Source organism: Neltuma alba, unplaced genomic scaffold (assembly GCF_004799145.2).
Source record: "Neltuma alba isolate B1F8T4 unplaced genomic scaffold, ASM479914v2 tig00010307_pilon, whole genome shotgun sequence".
Classification (NCBI taxonomy): Eukaryota; Viridiplantae; Streptophyta; class Magnoliopsida; order Fabales; family Fabaceae; genus Neltuma; species Neltuma alba.
Window position 1 is genome coordinate 93,249 of NW_021635221.1, and position 22,221 is coordinate 115,469.

Below are 22,221 nucleotides of genomic sequence, written 5' to 3' on the forward strand. Positions count from 1 at the left end.
CTTGAGGCTTGATAATTTTTCTTGGATTTGGAGGGTATTAGCAACTATTTGGAGTTGAGTTTTGATCTTGGCAGAATTTTTTCCTATTTTTCTTTATTTGGCCGAATTATGCATGAAATGAGGGGGTATTTATAGGCCAAAAATCTGACCTCCCTCTCCTCGCTTGTGGCCAAAAATTGGCAAGCAAAAATGGTCATGTAGTTGCCATCAAATGCTCCAATTTTTCTAATTTGTCCAAGTGTCCCTTTCCTCGATTTTTCCCATTGATTTTTGACTTAATTTAGACTTAAGACTCCTTAATTATTGGGCCATCATTTGTACAAAAATTTTGGACCTCTTGGCCCAATATGAACCCCAAATTTGATTTAAAAAGGAAGAAAAAGTAGGGCCCACTCATAAGTATCAATTTTTGATCAAAACTCACTATTTTTGTTACTATTTTCAAAGCCAGTTCTGAGCCTTTAAAAATTTATTTCTCTTTGTCAAAAACTCCTTTCTAATATAGAAAAGCTCCCTGAAAAATTTTAGAATTTATTTTAATCCCTAACTATTTATTTTCAATTTTCTCCAAAATATGGTTTGTCTAATAAGATTTCAATAATTAAATGTTCTAAAATTAATTCTCTCACCTCCAGGGCCTAGAAACAATTTTATAAACTCCAATAAATCTTTAAGTAATTTTATCATATTTTTCTCAGAATTATTGATACCTCTACATATTTAAAATAATTGTTTCAGGCTAACTTTTCACTTTTTTTAAAAAAAAAAAACTCTATTTACAGAAAATTTTGTAATAATTTATTTTCATGTCATTTTCACCTTTAGGGCCTCAAATAGGGTTCCGAAACCTCTAATTCACATTTTTTCCATTTTTCAAGAATTTTCTAGAATTTTTCTCTAATTTTTCCATTTTACCTTTCCTAGACTGATAATTTCAAAAATATTAAATCGGACAAGGGTCGGAGCTTAACTCAAAAGTTGTTTCGTATCTGAGTCTACTTTACTATTTGAACCTCTATCTAATTTATTATTCACATTCTCAGGGTTAAATTTGGCAGGATGTGACCCAACAGCTGACAGTGTCTGACACTGACTCTAACCCTGACCTTGCCTAAAACAATGGACTACTGTGTACTCTTTATGTACACTTTGAAGATTCATCTCTTCATGTTGCTAATGGTTGAATATTCTCATACACAAAGATCCATGGTAAGAAAGTTCCAAAGGATCAAGTGAGGGTGAAAGTGGATAAGATCCATAGTAGTCAAGGTGGTACACTAGTACACAACCTTATTAATGAAGTTTGACTACTAGCTTAGGCTAAAGAAAATTTTATTTTGTGGCCAAAGAAACTTGTAAGCTACCATGAAGAAGGCGACAAAGAGCACAGACCCTGTCCTCCAACCTCTTCTTGATCATATTGGGGTTATGTATGGAAGTTTGGCGCTTTTTCGTTCCATGGTAAAAAAATATGGAGAACCCTTTTATTTTCAACATGCTGCTAGGGATTGTGGGTTCAGATGTAATATACAACTTCACCATTAACAAGAAGGACATCATTCAGTTCCTCAACTTTAAGGAGTTGGATATAGTTTTCATGCAACTGACTATTTTGTAAGTTACAATATCATTTTTTTTATTTCATGTTATACTTATGCATGTCCTATTATGTATTATTTGAACAACAAGCACTTCACTTGCGTTTGTCGGCATAGAAGACTTGAGGGCACATATGGCTTTATGTGTCCTCAAAAAGTGCAGAAAATAGTAAATAATGTGAAAACGAGGTCGATCTATATGATGACCACAATGACTCGAACGAAAAAAAAAATTATATTTTGAACCTTACATGGAAGGGTAAGTATATTATTGTATTTGAGATACACAAATTATATATACATGATTATAACTAACATGGTTCATATTTTGCAATTATCATTAGATCCTAATTGTTTTTGCCCTCTTTGATAACAAAGTCTATTGGTTTGATTCATTATGTGGAGGTCCACAAGAAGAAACCAGAGATGTTACTAACACATGAGTTTATGTGATGAATCAACCACAGATCACTCCACAGCACCCTCAGCTAGAAGATCTCAACCTCACTGCATTTCCCAACCTACAATATTTGATACTCAAAGGAAGGAGTTTGATAGGTGCCATTCCACCTTATATAGATCTCTTCATAAATTGATCTACTTGGACTCGTCTTATAACAATCTTACTGGTGAGTTAGTTATATACCTTCTACTTTCACTCTTACCTTGCAAAATTCACTCAATTTCAAATGTTATATCTGCCTCCACAAATCTAATACGTCTATTTACAACTACCATTCCAATATGGATGGGAGCTCTTCAAAATCTTATTATTGTTTATTTATTTCAAAACAATCTTGCTAGTATAAATTAATTAACATTTACTCTTAATTACCAAAACTCACTCATATACTGGCAACTTACCATTTATTCTAGCTTCTGTCGGTGACCTTTTATGCATCAGTTGGATTATGAGAACTATGTCTGTGAACTTCGGTTATCTGGGCTTTAAAATATTGATGATCTATCATTCCCTTCTTCTGAAATTTCAGAAAAATACAAAATAGGAGGAGGCAAAATTAACAGAAGAGACTGAAAACCAAGCAAATTTTTTGTAGCTAAGTTATCGGATTTTGGATATCCCAAATGTTTGCTCACAATTTTTTCTAGGACACTTGTAATAGGAACCAGTTTAAAGTGCTTATTGCAGGAATGATCACCATTATACTCATCATTGCAATGACATTATATATGTATAATTGTAGTTTCAACAATTTAAATTTATAAGTTTTTAATCAATGATTTTTAAGCAAGTAAAAAACTATTTTCTTGAAAATGTGAATAATTAAGATGTTATTTGTATTTTAAATTTTTTCACAGATAAAAATATAAAATTATTTAAAACATAAAAATAAAATTATGTTAAATCTAGATCGTTCAATTTTATTTTGAATGATTCAGATTCCCAAACTGAATCTCCTGCATAAGGGTTGAGCTCTATCTACCCATTAATTCTCTAATATGTATTCCTTCATTTGATTCTTTTTATAAGGCTTTATTAACAACTCTGTATAAATCTAAAGATTTAGTTAAAATTAATTAAAGTTGTTAACATTTCAAAATTACCAAAAATCGTTGTGTCAAATATACACAAACACACACATATATATCAATGAATTCAACTCTTCCCATCACACCGTCATGATTATGTCCATTTGTCGTGAGGGATACTCCAACTTTGACGTTGACGATGGCTTGCAAACAAGGTGTTTAGAAATTAGGACGTAGAAAAAGAAGTTGTAAAGTTGTGTAAGTTTGGTGATATCAAATTAAAAGCACCAGCCAAATATATAATGCCCCCTCTGATCAACTGGTGGAATAGCTACAACTCTTCAGCCGACCATTGTGATGAATGGGATGCCATATATATTGCAATGATAATGGAAGTGATATTTAATTTATTACATGTTATAACTAAAGCATATAGCTTGTGGTTTTAAAGTAAAAGCAAATGTCAAAAGTACCCACTCCTTACACTCTTATAATAAAGAGTACCATCAATTTATGTTAAAACTGAACTTGAATTGCTTCTTATCTAACACTCTACCCTTCCAGTTGGAAACATTTTCCTAAATAATCATTAAGCTTAGAAAATTGATTTATCTTTCTAGAAAACAAGTTTTATAATAAAGATTACTCAAATGTATCTCATAGTGCTGTTATGGAATAGCTTCAAAAAGTCGCGAAAACTTTCTAGGCGCCCAATTTACTAGGTTCCTATTTTAGGCGTTGTTATCATTTCTAATAGAAATATCTGAAGTGAAGGGTTTAACATCAAAGCGCCAAATAACAAGAGAGAGAATCAAGAGGTTACAAGATCCATTACCTAAGACTTATATGCAGATAAAGGAAGCAAATGAAGCCTTATTAGAAGGCAATGATAAGAGCTTTTTATCTAAAAATTAATAAATATTGCACAAAAAAATAATAAATAGTGGTATATTAGGCTTACATTTGGAACTTTACTTTTTTAAACTCGATCACACCTATTAGTTGTTAAATATATGGCTATATATTGCAGAGACGAGGAGACAGATACATAGATCATTTACTAGTGTGTGGAAATAATTTAGAATTTTTTAAAAAAATATATAAGGGAGCTGGCAGGCTTGGCAGGCGCAGCTACTTTCAGCCTTCACCACCGTAGGCTGGCCCGTATCGACACTGCTAGCCCGCTTCACCAGCTCTAGATCAACAGACTATACCTTTGTATCCAATTATACCCATTCCACACGTTATATTTTGGGAAAATTATGGTGGAGTCCCACATAAATAATTTAATTATTAAAAATTTTCTTGATTAGTTAATAGGTCATGATTTGTTTTTTTAATACGTCTAAGCTTATCATTATTACATACTGATTCGTCTCCAACAGTTTTCTCATTGATGTCTGTTGATGTCATTTTTGTCATTATTTTTGTGAGAATTTATCAGGGAGAATTATGATAAGGTTCAAAGGAAAAAGAAGATAATTATCAGTTAGTCCCCATGACAGATGAGTAGTCGTCATTTATCACTCTGAAAGTTATTATTGCATGCTATACTAGTAATTATATTTTTCACTTGGAACTTCATGGCAATTCTCTCAATTTATTATCTTTTTTTTTTTTTGCCAGACAATTTATTATCACTTATCCAATTGAGGCTATAATAATCAAGGTACTAAAAACCGGACTGACAATTGAACTGATCAAGACAATGGGTCAAGAGTCAGTGGGTCAGTCCAGAGCCAAACCGGGGGTCAAACTGGTGAGAAATAAAAAAAATAATTTCAATGTTCACTAAGAACTAGATATCAATTTAATATCTTGAATCACTAGTAAAATAATCACATCCTTACAATTTCTTATAATATCATACTACTAAAATCACTAAATATTCATCCCAACAAAATATCAAAATAGATATATGATAATAAAATATTCCTCCCTATAATTATTCAATCACTAAGTCCTAATTATCAACAGCTTTTAAAAAAATATCATAAAAATAATTTTTTTTAAAAAAAGGGGGGATCCGAGTTAACCCACCAAACCGGGCGGGTCACCCTGGTTCAGTTTGGGCCACACCGGGTCATCGTGAACTCGGTTCACAGACTCAACAGACAACAAGACCGGTTACCTGGCCGGTTCATTGGTTTCTGGTCCAAACCTGCCAGTCTAGTCCCATTTTCAATACCATGATAATAATTGAAGTTATCTCTTCCAATCACTCCTAACATTTACTGTGGTTTAGATTACTTTCTTGATATAACTACATTTTTTCCCTTTTAATCTTTGTTTTAAGTTGCTTCTTACACAAATTAAGAGAATGTATTAATGCTTAACCAGGTTGTTGGTATTATTTAATCTTTTTTTTGGTAAAAAGTATTCTACTTATTACTTTATTACTTTACAATGACAAATTATGGAATAAAAACCGAATAATAATTCTATATAGTTGCACATAATTAAGATAAAAAACTGTCATACTCGTAAAATCTACTCATAAAAAGGGGGGAAAAAAACGCGTTTGGAATGGTCTTTAAGACCAGACCATAATAATAGTAGTTGTAGACTTTTGAATCTTTTGCAGTTTTGCATGAATTGTAAGAGACAAGTAACATCATGCAATAAATTATTGGTCACAAAATTTTGACCGTGATTTACAAAGAAATTACTACCCTCTTGTTTTCCATATGCGTGCCTACTTAAGAAGAAATTGATGGTCCTTTATCCATATTTATTTGTTCTTATATAAGAAAAAGAACACACAAATTAATCTTTTAATAATTAGGTTCCAAAAATTCTCTGTTGAACGATGAGTTACAAATATTTATTTAAACAGCAACAAATATAAGAATCTCGGTTTTAATAGTAAATAGCTGAGAATAACTTAAGACTTAAATACCTTATTTACAGCTCATATTCTTATAGCTGTAACTCATCTTTTAGTAATATTTTTTTAGATATAAAAGTTAATGTTTTTAGGCATGAGTTTCCCTTCTGCATTTTTATGATATTTTTATATTCTTTTAGTTATATAGTACATTCATCTTCTTCTTTTTTTCTTCTTTTCTGGTTGGGGACACTTGAGCACTGCACACAAAACCACAACAGGACATTGAAATCCCTAATCTCCAACTACTAATACAAATTTAAGCATTACTATAACCAAAAAATCAGGGGTTAGCATAATTTTAGTTTGCATCTTTAAACTTTCAACCTATAACCTTACATAAAAAAAATATTTAAAGATGTTCAAGTTTGTTTTTTTTTCAATGAAAAGGGTGGCTGAGTAGGTACTAAAGGCCAAGGATTATATTATAGGGGATATCAAACCTGTGACCTTTCTTTTAGAAAAGATTTTTCATATGCCATCGGACCACAACGCTATCATTTTAAAAATGTTCAACTTTGTGTTTGATCAGCCTGAAGCTGCCGATACCATTTAGGCCACTAGAGATGGTCATTATGTTAAGGCTAAGCTTGACCCATTTGGTAGAAGTTCATGAAGGGTGGTAGTTTTTTCCAAAACAATTAATTAGAAAAAATTTAGGCATTTCTAATTAATTGTCATTCACTTCATGTGAATCTATTTAGCATATTCGAGAGTTTATTGTATTCCAATTCCAATTATGTAGGACCCAATAGACTAGTTTTGTATTTTATTATGCCCTTCTCACACGTTACGTTTATGTCCATTGCTTTAATTTGGATGTTTTCCAAAGACTTTTGACTTTAATGTGTACCTGTCTTACACGTCTTTAATAATGAGTTTGCTTTTTTTTGAATTTTCATAGGACCTCTATATGTATTGTGGTGTTCATCTCACGTTTAGCAATCTCTTGTCTATTTTTACCATACAAGACTTTAATATTGACGAAGACCATTAACAATGATATTCTTTTTTTATTCTTTTTTGATTTTTCAAAAAAGAAGGGAGCAAAAACTCTGCTATCTATTACAGTTATTACCGTCATCTATTCTCACAGATTATATACGTACAAAGTTTTAAAAAAAAACAATTTGATATACAAATGAAATCCGTGTGAAGAGAAAAACTGGTTTCCATAGTGTTTATACTCTCTCCGATCTTAATTATAAGAGCTAGTTGACTAATCTGAAGAGATTAAAAAAATAAGTTAAGTTAGTTATTTGTAATAAATATATGTTGTCTTTCCTAAAATATCCTTGCTAGTCAAATGTATTGGCTAGAAATGTTATCATTAGAAGGACTGCCTTGGAAAAAAAATGTATAAATATGATAACAAAATGGATTGGGATTTTATATTTAGGAATAAAATAAAAGTCAAACAAGATTTTATATAAAGAACTGGAGGTAGTATTTTTTATGGTTAAGGATCAAAAATATATATGAAAATATACTAAAACTTCACGCAACATCGTGAATATTTTTTGGGTTCAAATTGACTAATTCAAATTTAAAAAGAGCTCAATAATGCCAATGCTATCAAAATTAACAAATGTCTCCTTTTTAGCAATGGGACCCATGATTTTTTTAAGTGAAAGAAACAAAATACCTCTAATTAAAACAAAAAAAAGTCAAGGGTTAAAAAAGTTGATGTTTTCGGGCGCGAGTTTCCCTTCTACATTTTTATGATATTTCTTTTAGTTATAGAGTACATTTATCTTCTTCTTTTTCTCTTCTTTTCTGGTTGGGGACACTTGAGCACTGCACACAGAACCACAACAGGACATTGAAATCCCTAATCTCCAACTACTAATACAGATTTAAGCATTACTATAAACAAAAAATCAGGAGTTAGCATAATTTTAGTTTGCATCTTTAAACTTCCAACCCATAACCTTACACAAAAAAATATTTAAAGATGTTCAAGCTTTTTTTTTTTCAAATGAAAAGGGACAGCTGAGTAGGTACTAAAGGCCTAGGATTACATTGCAGGGGATATCAAACCTGTGACCTTCCTTTTAGAAAAGGGTTTTCATATGCCACTAGAATACAACACTATTATTTTAAAAATGTTCAAACTTTGTGTTTGATCAACTGAAGCTGTGGATACCATTTAGACTACTAGAGATAGACATTATGTTAAGGCTAAGCTTGACCCATTTGGTAGAAGTTCATGGAGGGTGGTAGTTTTTTCCAAAACAATTAATTGGAAAAAAATTAGGCATTTCTAATTAATTGTCATCCACTTCATATGAATCTATTTAGCATACTTGAGAGTTTATTATATTCCATTCCAATTATGTGGGACCCAATAGACTAGTTTTGTATTTTATTATGCCCTTCTCACACATTACGTTTATGTCCATTGCCTTAATTTGGATGTTTTCCAAAGACTTTTGACTCTAATGTGTGCCCGTCTTACACGTCTTTAATAATGAGTTTGCTTTTTTTGAATTTTCATAGGACCTCTATACGTATTGTGGTGTTCATCTCACGTTTAGCAATCTCTCATCCATTTTTACCGTACAGACTTTAATATTGACGAAGACCATTAACAATGATATTCTTTTTTTTATTCTTCTTTGATTTTTCAAAAAGAAGGGAGAAAACCTCTACTATCTATTACAATTATTACCGTCATCTATTCTCATAGATTATATACGTGCAAAGTTTAAAAAAAACAGTTTGTTAAATAGATTAAATCCGTGTGGAGAGAAAAACTGGTTTCCATAGTGTTTATATTTTTTTTTGGGTTAAGGGTCAAAAATATATATAAAAATATACTAAAACTCCACCCAACATTGTGAATTTTTTTTGGTTCAAATTGACTAATTCAAATTTTAAAAAAGCTCAATAATGCCAATGCTATCAAAATTAACAAACATCCCTTTTTTAGCAATGGGACCAATGATTTTTTTTAGTGAAAGTATCAAAATACCCCTAATTAAACCAAAAAAAAGTCAAGGGTCAAAAATACTCATAAACTTCATCAAACACCATATGATTTTTAATAAAAATACCAAAATACCACCAATTTCGAAAGGTTATTGCATTAGAGTGTATTAGAGATTATTAAGTATAATAAATTTTTATATCACCAATCTTTATCATTAAAAAAGATTATTAATCTTTTTCAATAAATTTTTTATTAGCCAATTTTTTTCAATAAAAACTAGCCTATTGTTATAGTTATCCTATTCATTTATGGCTGAAAATATTCTAATAGCATAAATATTATACATAATAATTAAATATTTTTGTAACTACTAAAAATAGCCTTAAATTTTCTCAAAGAATTTAAACATAAACATAAAAGAAATTTCAGGTTGACTGTTAAATTTAATAACATAGACTAGAGAATAAACATACAACTCCATGTATCGTTGATATAAGTAACTTATTTTCAAAAGATATCCATAATGTCTACTCAAAAAAAAAGATTGGGGATATAAATAACTTAACATTGTAGAGCAATGCAATTCAAGCTTAAACTTTTTCATATTAGTTATTTTAATTATAAAAATTTTGTTATAATTAATAATCTTTAACACACTCTAATACAATAGCCCTTCGAGATTGGGTGTATTTTGATACTTTTATAAATATTATATGGTGTTTGGTCAACTTTGAGTATAAGTTCATTTAACTCTTAATTTTTTTCCATTTTAATTGAGGGTATTTTAGTATTTTTATTTTAAAAATATGGGTCCCACAACCAAAAAAACAGATGTTTGTTAATTTTAATGACGCTGACATTATTAATCTCTTTTTTAAACTTGGATTGGTAGACTTGATCACAAAGAAAGTTCATAGTGTTAAGTAAAGTTTGGGTATATTTTCATAAGTGTTTTTAACCTTTAACCCCATTTTTATGATAAAAAAATGTACATATTTTGAGTAAAACAAAAGTGTGATAAATAATATCTAAAAGTCATTTTACAATTTATGATGTGAATAATTTAAATATGATGATCATAATACTAATAAATGCCCTATTAGTTAGTAACCAGAGTGAATAATGAAGTGCGCATAACTTTCATTGCAAAAGAGAAATAGAGATCACATAACAATACAAAAGAGTAATAAGTCTTTGAACTCTGTCATTTCAATATTTCTCCATGTAAAGACTCTAAGACTGCACTCATTTTGTGAACATCACTTTGTGGAAGGAAATTAAATAAAAGATAGGCGTCATAGTGGCATTTTTATTAAGCTTTTCCGTAACAAAATTAAAATTTGTTCTTAAAACAAACAAAAAATCAAAACATTTTTTTTTATTTTTCTGCCTTTTGTTTTACAAAATTAGGGAAGAGACGCAGAATATTATATTTCTATTAATTATATCAGGTTAATAAAACAAACTAGTTTTGACCCTTCATTTCACCATTTTACGTATGGTTTTTGAAATAATGATTCTAACATTTTTTTATATTTATTTTTGGTATTCAAAACTTATTCTAAAAGGTAGTTGTAAAAACATAAAAGTTGAGTATAAAATCAAGCAAGCTTTTATTTTCTTTACTTTTTGTTTTTTTATTTTTAATAGTCAAAGTTAGTTAACACGTTTCTTTATATGTCACTTAGAAGTCATAATTTTTTTTTAAGAAAAATAAATTTATGCTTCTATAAAGATTCAGCCTTTGCACTCACTTGGTGATCACGTTGCATGAATCAGTGGCATTCTCCAAAATTATGTTGACTACTCCAACAATAAGCACTGTGATAGTAATAGTGATTTTATGATTATGCCCTGTCATTATTTTCTTCAATAATATGGCCACCTCCATGATAGCAGAGGAAAAACATGCTCTGTTTCAAAGCAACTAGTGGTGAGAAAAGGTATATTTCCATGATTTGATTTGTCCTTCAAAATATAATCCTAAAATTTAAAAATAATGGGTTCTTTAATTCGAAGTTCCATCAAACCACCATGCTATGGTGTTCATCATCTCATGTTTGGCAATTTCATGCCCATTTTCACTATAATAACTCCAAAGACTAAAGACTTTAATATTGACTAAGACCATTAATTAACAACTGAGGCAATCTCACATGATATGATTAGTCCATTTGCCATTGGACCTACACACTCCAACGACTTTGACATGCAGAAGGGAGATTCAATAATATTGCTCTATATATAAAGACTCTGTGGATGCACTCATTTCATGATCGCTTTGTGTAGATAAAGGAACTAAAGATGGGTGCGATGAAAGTGGTATTTTTATTATGCTTTGTTGTAATAACTTGCTTCCATATTAATGGTGTAGCATCAGTTGCCATGATAGAAGAGGAGAAACGTGCTCTGCTTCAGACCAAATGGTGGAATTTCAACAACAGTGTCCACAACTTGTCAGACCCTTGTCACTGGGAAGGCATATCTTGCAATGATTTTGGAAGCCTTATTGACATGAATTATCAACTAATGACTACACAATACCATCATCTAGCATATTTCAATTTCACTGCATTTTCCAATCTAGAACGTCTCATATTTTTTGGAATGGGTTTGATGGATACCATTCCAAGCCAGATAGGATCTCTTCATAAACTTATCCTTCTAAACTTATCTTTTAACAATCTTACTGGTGAGTTGTATCTTCTACTTCTACTCTTACAATCCAAATTCAATTAATTCAAAAATATTGTATTTACTACCACACAACCTAATACTTCTATTGACAAGGATTATTCCATCACAAATAGAAGCTCTTCAAAATCTTACTTATTTAGACTTGTCTTCTAATAGTCTTACTGTTGAGTTAGATATCTTTCATTTGTACTCTTGCAAATTCATTCAATTTTGAAATATTATATTTATTTCCACACAACCTAATACTTTTATTGATAGAGATCATTCCATCACATATAGGATCTCTTCATAATTTGATTCATTTATACTTACCTTCTAATAATCTTACTTATGAGTTATATATCTTCCATTTCTACTATTATCTTGCAAATTCATTAAATTTTGAGATATTTTATTTACCTCCACACAACCTAATACCTCTATTGACAGGGATCATTCAATCACAGATAAGATCTCTTTATAGTCTGATTGAACTATACTTGCCTTATGATAGTCTTACTGTTGAGTTATATATCTTCCATTTCTACTCTTAGCTTGTAAATTCACAAAATTTTGCAATATTGTATTTACCTCTACACAACCTAATACCTCTATTGACAGGGTTTATTCCATCCCAAATAGGAGCTCTTCAAAATCTCACTAATTTAAACTTGGCTTTTAATAATCTTACTGGTGAGTTATGTATCTTCCATTTCTACTCTTGTAAATTCACTCAATTTGGAAATATTGTATTTATCTCCATGTAACCTAATACTTTTATTGACAGGGATCATTGCATCACAGATAGGATCTCTTCATAATCTGATTCATCTATACTTATCTTCTAACTATCTTTCTTATGAGTTATATATCTTCCATTTCTACTCTTACCTCGTAAATTCATTCAATTTGAAAATATTATATTTACCCCTACACAACCTAATACCTCTATTGATAGGGATTATTCCATCCCAAATAGGAGCTCTTCAAAATCTCACTTATTTGGACTTGTCTTACAACAATCTTACTGGTGAGTTATGTATCTTCCATTTTTACTCTAGCAAATTCACTAAATTTTGAAATATTGCATTTATCTCCCCACAACCTAATACCTCTATTGACAGGGATTATTCCTTCACAAACAGAAGCTCTTCAAAGTCTCGTTCATCTGGATTTGTCTTCTAACAGTCTTACTGGTAAGTTATATATCTTCCATTTTTATTCTGGCAAATTCACTAAATTTTGAAATATTGCATTTATCTCCCCACAACCTAATACCTCTATTGACAGGGATTATTCCTTCACAAATAGGAGCTCTTCAAAGTCTCGTTCATCTAGATTTGTCTTCTAACAGTCTTACTGGTAAGTTATATATCTTCCATTTCTACTCTTACCTTGTGAATTCACTAAATTTTGGAATATTGTATTTATCTCCCTACAACCTAATACCTCTATTGACAAGGATTATTCCATCACAGATAGGATCTCTCCATAGTCTAACTGAACTATACTTGCCTTATAACAATCTTACTAGTCAGTTATATATCTTCCATTTCTGCTCTTAGCTTGCAAATTTAGTTCAGTTATATATCTTCCATTTCTGCTCTTAGCTTGCAAATTCACTAAATTTCCAATATTGCATTTACCTCCACACAACCTAATACCTCTATTGAGAGGGATTATTCCATCACAAATAGGAGCTCTTCAAAATCTCATTATTTTTTACTTGTCTTCTAATAGTCTCACTAGTGAGTTATTTATCTTGCATTTCTACTCTTACGAATTCACTCAATCTGGAAATATTATATTTATCTCCACACAACCTAATACTTTTATTGATAGGAATCATTCCATCACAGATAGGATCTCTTTATAATCTGATTCATCTATACTTATCTTTTAACTATCTTACTTATGAGTTATATATCTTCCATTTTTGCTCTTAGCTTGCAAATTCACTAAATTTTGATATATTGTATTTACCTCCACACAACCCAATACCTCTATTGACAGGGATTCTTCCATTCCAAATAGGAGCTCTTTAAAATCTCACTTATTTGGACCTGTCTTGCAACAATCTTACTGGTGAGTTATGTATCTTCCATTTTTACTCTAGCAAATTCACTAAATTTTGAAATATTGCATTTATCTCCCCACAACCTAATACCTCTATTGACAGGGATTATTCCTTCACAAACAGAAGCTCTTCAAAGTCTCGTTCATCTGGATTTGTCTTCTAACAGTCTTACTGGTAAGTTATATATCTTCCATTTTTATTCTGGCAAATTCACTAAATTTTGAAATATTGCATTTATCTCCCCACAACCTAATACCTCTATTGACAGGGATTATTCCTTCACAAATAGGAGCTCTTCAAAGTCTCGTTCATCTAGATTTGTCTTCTAACAGTCTTACTGGTGAGTTATATATCTTCCATTTCTACTCTTACCTTGTGAATTCACTAAATTTTGGAATATTGTATTTATCTCCCTACAACCTAATACCTCTATTGACAAGGATTATTCCATCACAGATAGGATCTCTCCATAGTCTAACTGAACTATACTTGCCTTATAACAATCTTACTAGTCAGTTATATATCTTCCATTTCTGCTCTTAGCTTGCAAATTTAGTTCAGTTATATATCTTCCATTTCTGCTCTTAGCTTGCAAATTCACTAAATTTCCAAATATTGCATTTACCTCCACACAACCTAATACCTCTATTGAGAGGGATTATTCCATCACAAATAGGAGCTCTTCAAAATCTCATTATTTTTTACTTGTCTTCTAATAGTCTCACTAGTGAGTTATTTATCTTGCATTTCTACTCTTACGAATTCACTCAATTTAGAAATATTATATTTATCTCCACACAACCTAATACTTTTATTGATAGGAATCATTCCATCACAGATAGGATCTCTTTATAATCTGATTCATCTATACTTATCTTTTAACTATCTTACTTATGAGTTATATATCTTCCATTTTTGCTCTTAGCTTGCAAATTCACTAAATTTTGATATATTGTATTTACCTCCACACAACCCAATACCTCTATTGACAGGGATTCTTCCATTCCAAATAGGAGCTCTTTAAAATCTCACTTATTTGGACCTGTCTTGCAACAATCTTACTGGTGAGTTATGTATCTTCCATTTTTACTCTAGCAAATTCACTAAATTTTGAAATATTGCATTTATCTCTGTACAACCTAATACCTTTGTTGACAGGGAATATTTCATTACAAATAGGAGCTCTTCAAGGTCTCACTCATCTGTATTTGTCTTCTAACAGTCTTACTGGTGAGTTATATATCTTCCATTTCTACTCTCACCTTGCAAATTCACTAAATTTTGGAATATTGTATTTATCTCCCTAAAACCTAATACCTCTATTGATAGGGATCATTCCATCACAGATAGGATCTCTTCATAGTTTGATTGAACTATACTTGCCTTATAACAGTCTTACTGGTCAGTTATATGTCTTCCATTTCTGCTCTTAGCTTGTAAATTCACTAAATTTCCAAATATTGTATTTACCTCCACACAACTTAATACTTCTATTAACATGGATTATTCCATCACAAATAGGGGCTCTTCAAAATCTCATTATTTTTTACTTGTCTTCTAATAGTCTCACTGGTGAATTATATATCTTGCATTTGTACTCTTAGGAATTCACTCAATCTGGAAATATTGTATTTATCTCCATACAAACTAATACTTTTATTGACAAGGATCATTCCATCACAGATAGAATCTCTTTATAATCTGATTCATCTATGCTTATCTTTTAATTATCTTACTTATGAGTTATATATCTTCCATTTTTGCTCTTAGCTTGCAAATTTACTAGATTTTGATATATTGTATTTACCTCCACACAACCCAATACCTCTATTGACAGGGATTATTCCATTCCAAATAGGAGCTCTTCAAAATCTCACTTATTTGGACTTGCCTTGCAACTATCTTACTGGTGAGTTATGTATCTTCTATTTCTACTCTTACCTTGCAAATTCACTCAATTTGGAAATATTGTATTTGAAAAGACCTCTTCTTGATACGTAATTATAAAACCATTTTTTGATGATAACCATGATGGAAAAAAGAATTAAGTTAGAGTGCTAAAATATTGCCATGGTTATAAAGAGTTTGTTTGATTTTAAGAACATCCTAAGAGGCTCAATGTACATAAAACACTCATGAATTTAACAACACGTACAACAAGGACTCAGGGCGCAGTAACCGCCCATAAACCCAACACAAAAATTCACCCCACCAAGACTTAGGGTACAAGAAACACAGGGTGCTCAGCCCAACCCACAAGTCGTACACATAATAGTAACACATACGGCAGAGTCTTATGGCCTCTAACCATTCTAATAGCAGTCCATGAAATATTCTTAATGGTATGAAAAATTAAACTGTAAGTTTTGAAAATAGAGAGAAGACATTTTGCACTTTTAGCAAAGCTAATATAGGGGAAACGCATTTTGCTCTTATTATTTTTAAGATGAAAGCAAAATGCCTTCAATACTATCTCACTTTTTTTTTTAATATGCAAAATATAGTAAACAATTCTTAAATAATTCTTGAATATCATATATTACCTCCGGTTCTTAATATAAAAGCTAGACAAAGTAAAACCTCAATATACTTTGTTTGTAAAACTTGTAATTTTCTTCCCAAAATATTCTCATTGATTACACATATTAAGGAGTTCTATGAAGCAATAATTTCAAAGCACATTATGAGTAAGAATATTTTAGAAAAGTTAATACATATTTATTGTAAATAATTAATTTAACCAATTTTTTTAATATTATCAAATTAATTAATTATTTAGCTCTTATATGAGAATTAGGCAGTACATGATTTCAATTATATTGGAGTAAAAACAAATGGTAAGTCCCATAACGTGAAATTTGCGTTCAGCTTGATGCGGCCGTAAACATTACTTCCTCGAATTCCTTATAATCAGTAAGATGGAAAGTGGTCAAAATTGGCACCTTTCTACGAGGAAACAAGTCCATTGACTTAATCACTAACTCTCAATAGAGATGGGACCCGCAGAAGAAGAGTACCAACACAATGGATCCTTCATTAATGGCGCTGGCATCTTGAATACACTACTACAAATTGGGGAATACTTGACGCTAAATATTTGACGGTTATCATAAAAACCGTCAAATATAATCCCCCCGAATGTGGACTGAGGAAAAATAAAGTCAACAGTTAAATGAATGGTAAAATTGTATATTCATGTAAAATAAGACAAGGGGCGTATAAAAAACATTCATATAATTAAGCTGCAAGTATTCCTGGGCTACTAAAAACCGAACCGATGAAATCAAGACAAAGATTTAAGGGTAAGTGATTAAATTGAAATTAACCAATCATAGTTAAAATAATATAATATAATTAAAATATATAAAATATTTAAATATAATCACAGAAAGATTAATATTTAAAAGAAAAAAGTATTAATCCATAAAAAAATTGCTGAAAAGAAACCCCATTAAAATATTTATTGCAAAGGCGCTTAAGATTTGTTTGTGCGCCCAAGTTATTAAGTAGAAGCAACTCATATTCGGCTGCTCAGCAATGCGCAAATTGTCTTTCATTTTGAACATTTTTTGACGTAGTTGAGAAAAGACTTCACGCAGCTCAAAAAATTGCACCCGCTGAATAGGAGCTGTATACATCTTTTATAGGCAAACTGGAAAATATTTACACATATGAGGATTCATCGCACACCACTGAGAGAGAATTACATCCACCACAGATAAGTTGCAATAAACCCATATGTAAATAGGCATGCTCACTTGCATTTAACATTTAAATTATATGCAATAAATCATATGCAAATGAGCATGAATTACATATAATTTAGCAGTACCTGGAGTTACGTTCATAACCACATCATATCTATAATCACCAATAAATCCAGGGACCCACGCGTAAAGATTATAGTCACCAGGGCGTATATTGCTGATGGAGAAATATCCCTCATCGAAACTGATAAGTCTGATAACAAGTAAAATGCCATATTTGACTCATTGAAAGACAGATGGTGACGTTATAATGAAAATGAGATATCACTGACAGAAGAAAAGTTTCCATTTTCAATAATCACCTTGCATTCTCTTTGCCATGATCCAGCGTCTCCTGGTGGATCCAAGCCAACATAAGCTCCTTTTGCTGAGATATAGTCATCTCCAACATACCTATATCCATTGTTATTACCAAAAGCGAATTAAAGCAAGCAATGTTCATTTGCATATGATAGGACTGCTAAGAGATTAGGATAACTAAGAGATTAAGATAAAAATATTGCTAACTATCTCAAATATGGAATGGTCGTTATTCCTGCAGCAAATGTGGCTAACAATCTCACCTTTGGTATTAAATAATGTATATCAAGTTTCCTAGACCTCAACGACCTGTTTTGAAGAGCTTTCATTGCATTTTGTGCAGCTCTTATATCATAATAGGAAATCATAACAAATCCACGATGCTTGCAAGCAGTATAAGTGGTTCAGACGTCACCATATTGCTGTCACAACAAACAAGAAATTGCATCGACTTTTTATGTGATTCAAAGTCTAAAATGCTTTCTAAGAATTCTGACATAGCATCTATCAGCATAAAACAATAAAGAAGCACCTCAGAGAGAGTCTTTAGCTCAGAATCTTCAACATTGCTGTTAATGTTTCTAACAAAAAATGTTCCAGAAGACTGTTCCCAAAGAGGAAGTTTCCCTTTAAAACCTCCGAAGCAACTAGGATCTTTATCTCGACCATTGGCCCCTTTTCCTATAGTTAGATGTTCATCACCTTCCAACTCCATACCTTCACCATTGCTAAACAGATCAAAATCTTCCAGGTCATCACCAGTTTTGGTAAGAGTATTGAAACCTAAGTCATCAACAACACCAGAAAATAGATCATCTTCATCAGGAAGGAGATTTTGAACGGTGTTAGCCTCAATTTCTTTAATAGATTTATATGGTTCATCATCAAGAAGAGGGAGACATGTCGGAAAGTGAAGAAAGAGGGAGACGACTTGGAAAGTGAAGAAAGATGAAGTTAGGGCATGTGGGCAAAGGATTGGAAAAAAAAAAACAGAAGGGCATTTTTGTTTTTTAACTAACATTTCATAATTCCTATTTGAGATCAGGTCTCTGACATGAATTTTATAAATTCAAGAATCCAAATTATAATTTTGTATATGTTAGGGTCTTTATTTGCGATTTTTTCAAGATTTTACTCCCATTTAAATTGTTCAGTAAATATAAAATAGATCATCTTCATCAGGAAGGAGATTTCCAATGGAACATCAATTTCTTCAATAGATTTGCATGGTTCATCATCAAGAAGAAGGAGATAAGTAGGACAAGTCGGAGAGTCAAAAAAGATGAAGATGACTTGGAAAGTGAAGAAAGATTAAACTAGGGCATGTGGGCAAAGGATTTGAAAAAAGCATAAGGGTATTTTTGTCTTTTAACTAATATTTCATAATTCCTATTTGAGAAAGGGTCTTTGACATGAATTTTATAAATTCAAGAACCCAAATTATAATTTTGTATATTTCAAAGTCTTTATTTACAATTTTTTCAAGATTTTGCTCTCATTGAAGTTGTCCCGTAAATATAAACAATCATAGCAACACCTAACAACAAATAATTCAAAATGACTTTTGCTAAACTAACCTTGCTGAAGAGATTTTATTTAAAATAAAGATAAAAAGATTTAGAAATTACATTGCAGTACTAAAGAAGAAAATTGAAATTATATTTTGATAATAAACTACTCCTCCGATCCTTAATATAAGACCCATTTAACTAATTTGATAAGATTAAGGAAGTTAGGTAAGTTAGTTAATTATAAGAAATATGACACATTTTTTCTAAAATACCATAATTATCTTTCTTAATACCTCATCTTCATTTTCTACTTGATTATAGTGAATGGAATATCCATAGGGGTAATTTAAAGAAAATTGACAAATGTGAGAAATAGGTCTTATATTTAAGAATAAAAATAACTCAATAATTAGGTCCTATATTAAAAAGGGAGAAGTATCAAAATAGCCTTCCTCCATTTTTTCTTTTTTAAATTCCACTCATTGCCGAAGTCTGGGGCATAGCCACCGAAGAATAAATGTCCCAAGAAGTAGCTGGGGAGGTGTTTTGACTCCATGACCCTTGGCTCACCAAAGAAATTTACGAACACCAAACCATTAAACATATTTAATTATATTTGGTCAAAAAAAGCTATTTAATTATATAGTGCGAAAATTTTTTTATATGTAATAAACATAACTTCTTAATTTATACGTTAACAAGCTCTAATAAAAAAATTTAATTATTTATAAGTAAATTTATAAGTGTACATACACCTTTTAACAATTAATAGTAACAAAATAATAAGTTTCTATATAAAAAATTTATACATCCTAATTTAAATTCTTACAGTCAAGCCCTCCTTTTTTTTTTTTTGGGATTCGTATGTCTTGATTGGAACAAGTTATTATAATTCATCCATGTCCACAAATGAGTCAGACATTTTAAACAAATTTTACGAAAAGAGGCTCCTATTTTCATATTTGTTATTTCCTAACTGCATTCCAAACTTTTTTTTATCAAAAAAGAATAGGGTTTCTGAAATTTTTATCTTCTAATTGTATCATCATAAAAAAAAAAAAAACAAGCATGTTGAAGGTGAAAAAAATTACAGTTAATACAAAATTTTATAGGTATTTATAAGTAATACTAAAAATCACTTAAATTTATGACAAATTTCATGCTTTTAACTATTTTTATTAGTATATTTGAATTAGTTAAAAATGACTTGTATGTAGGATCAAAGAGTACAAAGTTTACCAACATGGCTTGGGTTTAGTGGAAAAAACTAGTTCTTTACAACGTGATAAACAAATATTTGAATAACCGTTGAGATGAACGCCCACATTTAGTACCCAACGATGCTTTGAATAAGAATGTTTATGAGACCCAAAAACCTGCAATGCCCACCCAAATACAGTAAAATTTAAGCCCAGCCCAATCTGAAAAAGTAGCATAAACAATAAATGAGTATTTTCGAGCAAGGCCAAATGTCGGGCAAGGCTGGACATCAGGCAAGATATGCCACCCTGCTTATTTGGCCTTGCCTAGAATTTATATATATAATTATATTGAATATATATAATATACATTCATTGTATATAATTGTATTAATATATATATACACACATATGTAATAGGGAGAATCCCAAAAAAAAAAATCTTTGAATTTCAAAATTCCAAATCTATCTTGTGTACTACACTTTAATAGCAATTGACAACATTTGAAACATTCTTGATTTGAAAATTTGAAATTGTAGAGGCTTTTTTTTTTTTGGGGATTTTTCCTATGTAATATTTATATATGGTAGAATTATATATTTCAAGACTTAAATTTTTGACATATTTGATTATGGATGTTGTTTGAAAATCTATCATGTTGTGTTTGATTATATAATTACGAGGAGATATGAAATGATAAATAGATATATGGAGTTTTAGTGTAGTGTTTATATTTCTTCTCTTGAAATATTCTAAATTTTGAAATTATAAAATATATTTAAAAACCAAAATATTATTTACTAGGCTTGCTGGAAATCGTCACATAATAAGAACAAGGTACTAATGCATCACCACTTAGAGTAGGCTTCCCTATCCACCCTGGTCTAAATAACTCGGGCTTTCACAAGGTGGGAACAGGCAATGCGCAAGTTGCCCAACCCTTTTTAATCCCATACATTAGCAATCCAATCAAAATAAAACATATAATCCATCCAAAAGCTAATGGTGGCAACTTGTGCCATATCCTTTAAAGACACTGGCCACATCATATAAACACTATTATATTGTAGTTTCTTATGTAAGAAATAGATCCCATTGCAACTATTTCCTTAGGTAGATGACACAATCTCTTAAACCTCTGGGAAGCTTCAGCAAATCAATGCAAAAATTGTTTTTGTACCCTCATTCACAAGTTTACTAAACTTAATCGCCATTTCTTCTACAATTAACAAAGCTAAGAGGAAGAGACAAAATGGACACACAGCAAAGATAGAATTGAACACCTTGGACATTGAATTTCACAACACCAGAGAACCATGCTTCATTTTTGGGACATAATATCTGAGGCCCCGTAGAACCTTTCAATTATGCCGCAATCGAGAGAAAAACTACTTATGTCAAATGATCCACGAAGTCGAAGTGATCTATCAACAATATCCATGAAATCCCTTGATAGTACATTCCCTCTAACAAAGTGAAGTTTAGGGATGGAGGTCCATATGTATTCCCATCTTTTGGATAATATGCTCGTTCGCACAGCCTCTTCAGTTGGAAGAAATTAAACGAAAGAATGTGTGAAAGAACATATTCAGGTAGTTTACTCAAGCTTCTTACTCTATCATTAATATCTTCCATATCGGTCCAATTCCTCCTCCTCTATTAATTTTTCAGAGAACAAATTTAAAATAAAAATTAAACAGGTATAAAGGATGGTGCGCGAAAACAAAAGTAGGGATAGATTAGGTTCCAAAAGAGGAAAGGTTACCGTAATAATTTCTTTTG

At 30.9% G+C, this 22,221-nt stretch overlaps 1 protein-coding gene across 1 annotated transcript in view; it reads left to right on the forward strand.

The window, feature by feature from the left end:
* Positions 1-17,286, forward strand: part of LOC114755653 (probable leucine-rich repeat receptor-like protein kinase At1g35710) — a 66,831-nt gene extending 49,545 nt beyond the window's left edge. Inside the window, exons 11-20 of the mRNA XM_028944516.1 lie at positions 12,543-12,614; positions 12,709-12,780; positions 12,875-12,946; positions 13,261-13,332; positions 13,764-13,835; positions 13,930-14,001; positions 14,317-14,388; positions 14,991-15,062; positions 15,499-15,570; positions 17,240-17,286. Of these exons, the coding sequence (XP_028800349.1) occupies positions 12,543-12,614; positions 12,709-12,780; positions 12,875-12,946; positions 13,261-13,332; positions 13,764-13,835; positions 13,930-14,001; positions 14,317-14,388; positions 14,991-15,062; positions 15,499-15,570; positions 17,240-17,286 (695 nt within the window). The remainder of the gene's footprint in view (positions 1-12,542; positions 12,615-12,708; positions 12,781-12,874; positions 12,947-13,260; positions 13,333-13,763; positions 13,836-13,929; positions 14,002-14,316; positions 14,389-14,990; positions 15,063-15,498; positions 15,571-17,239) is intronic.
* The last annotated feature ends 4,935 nt before the right edge of the window (positions 17,287-22,221 follow it).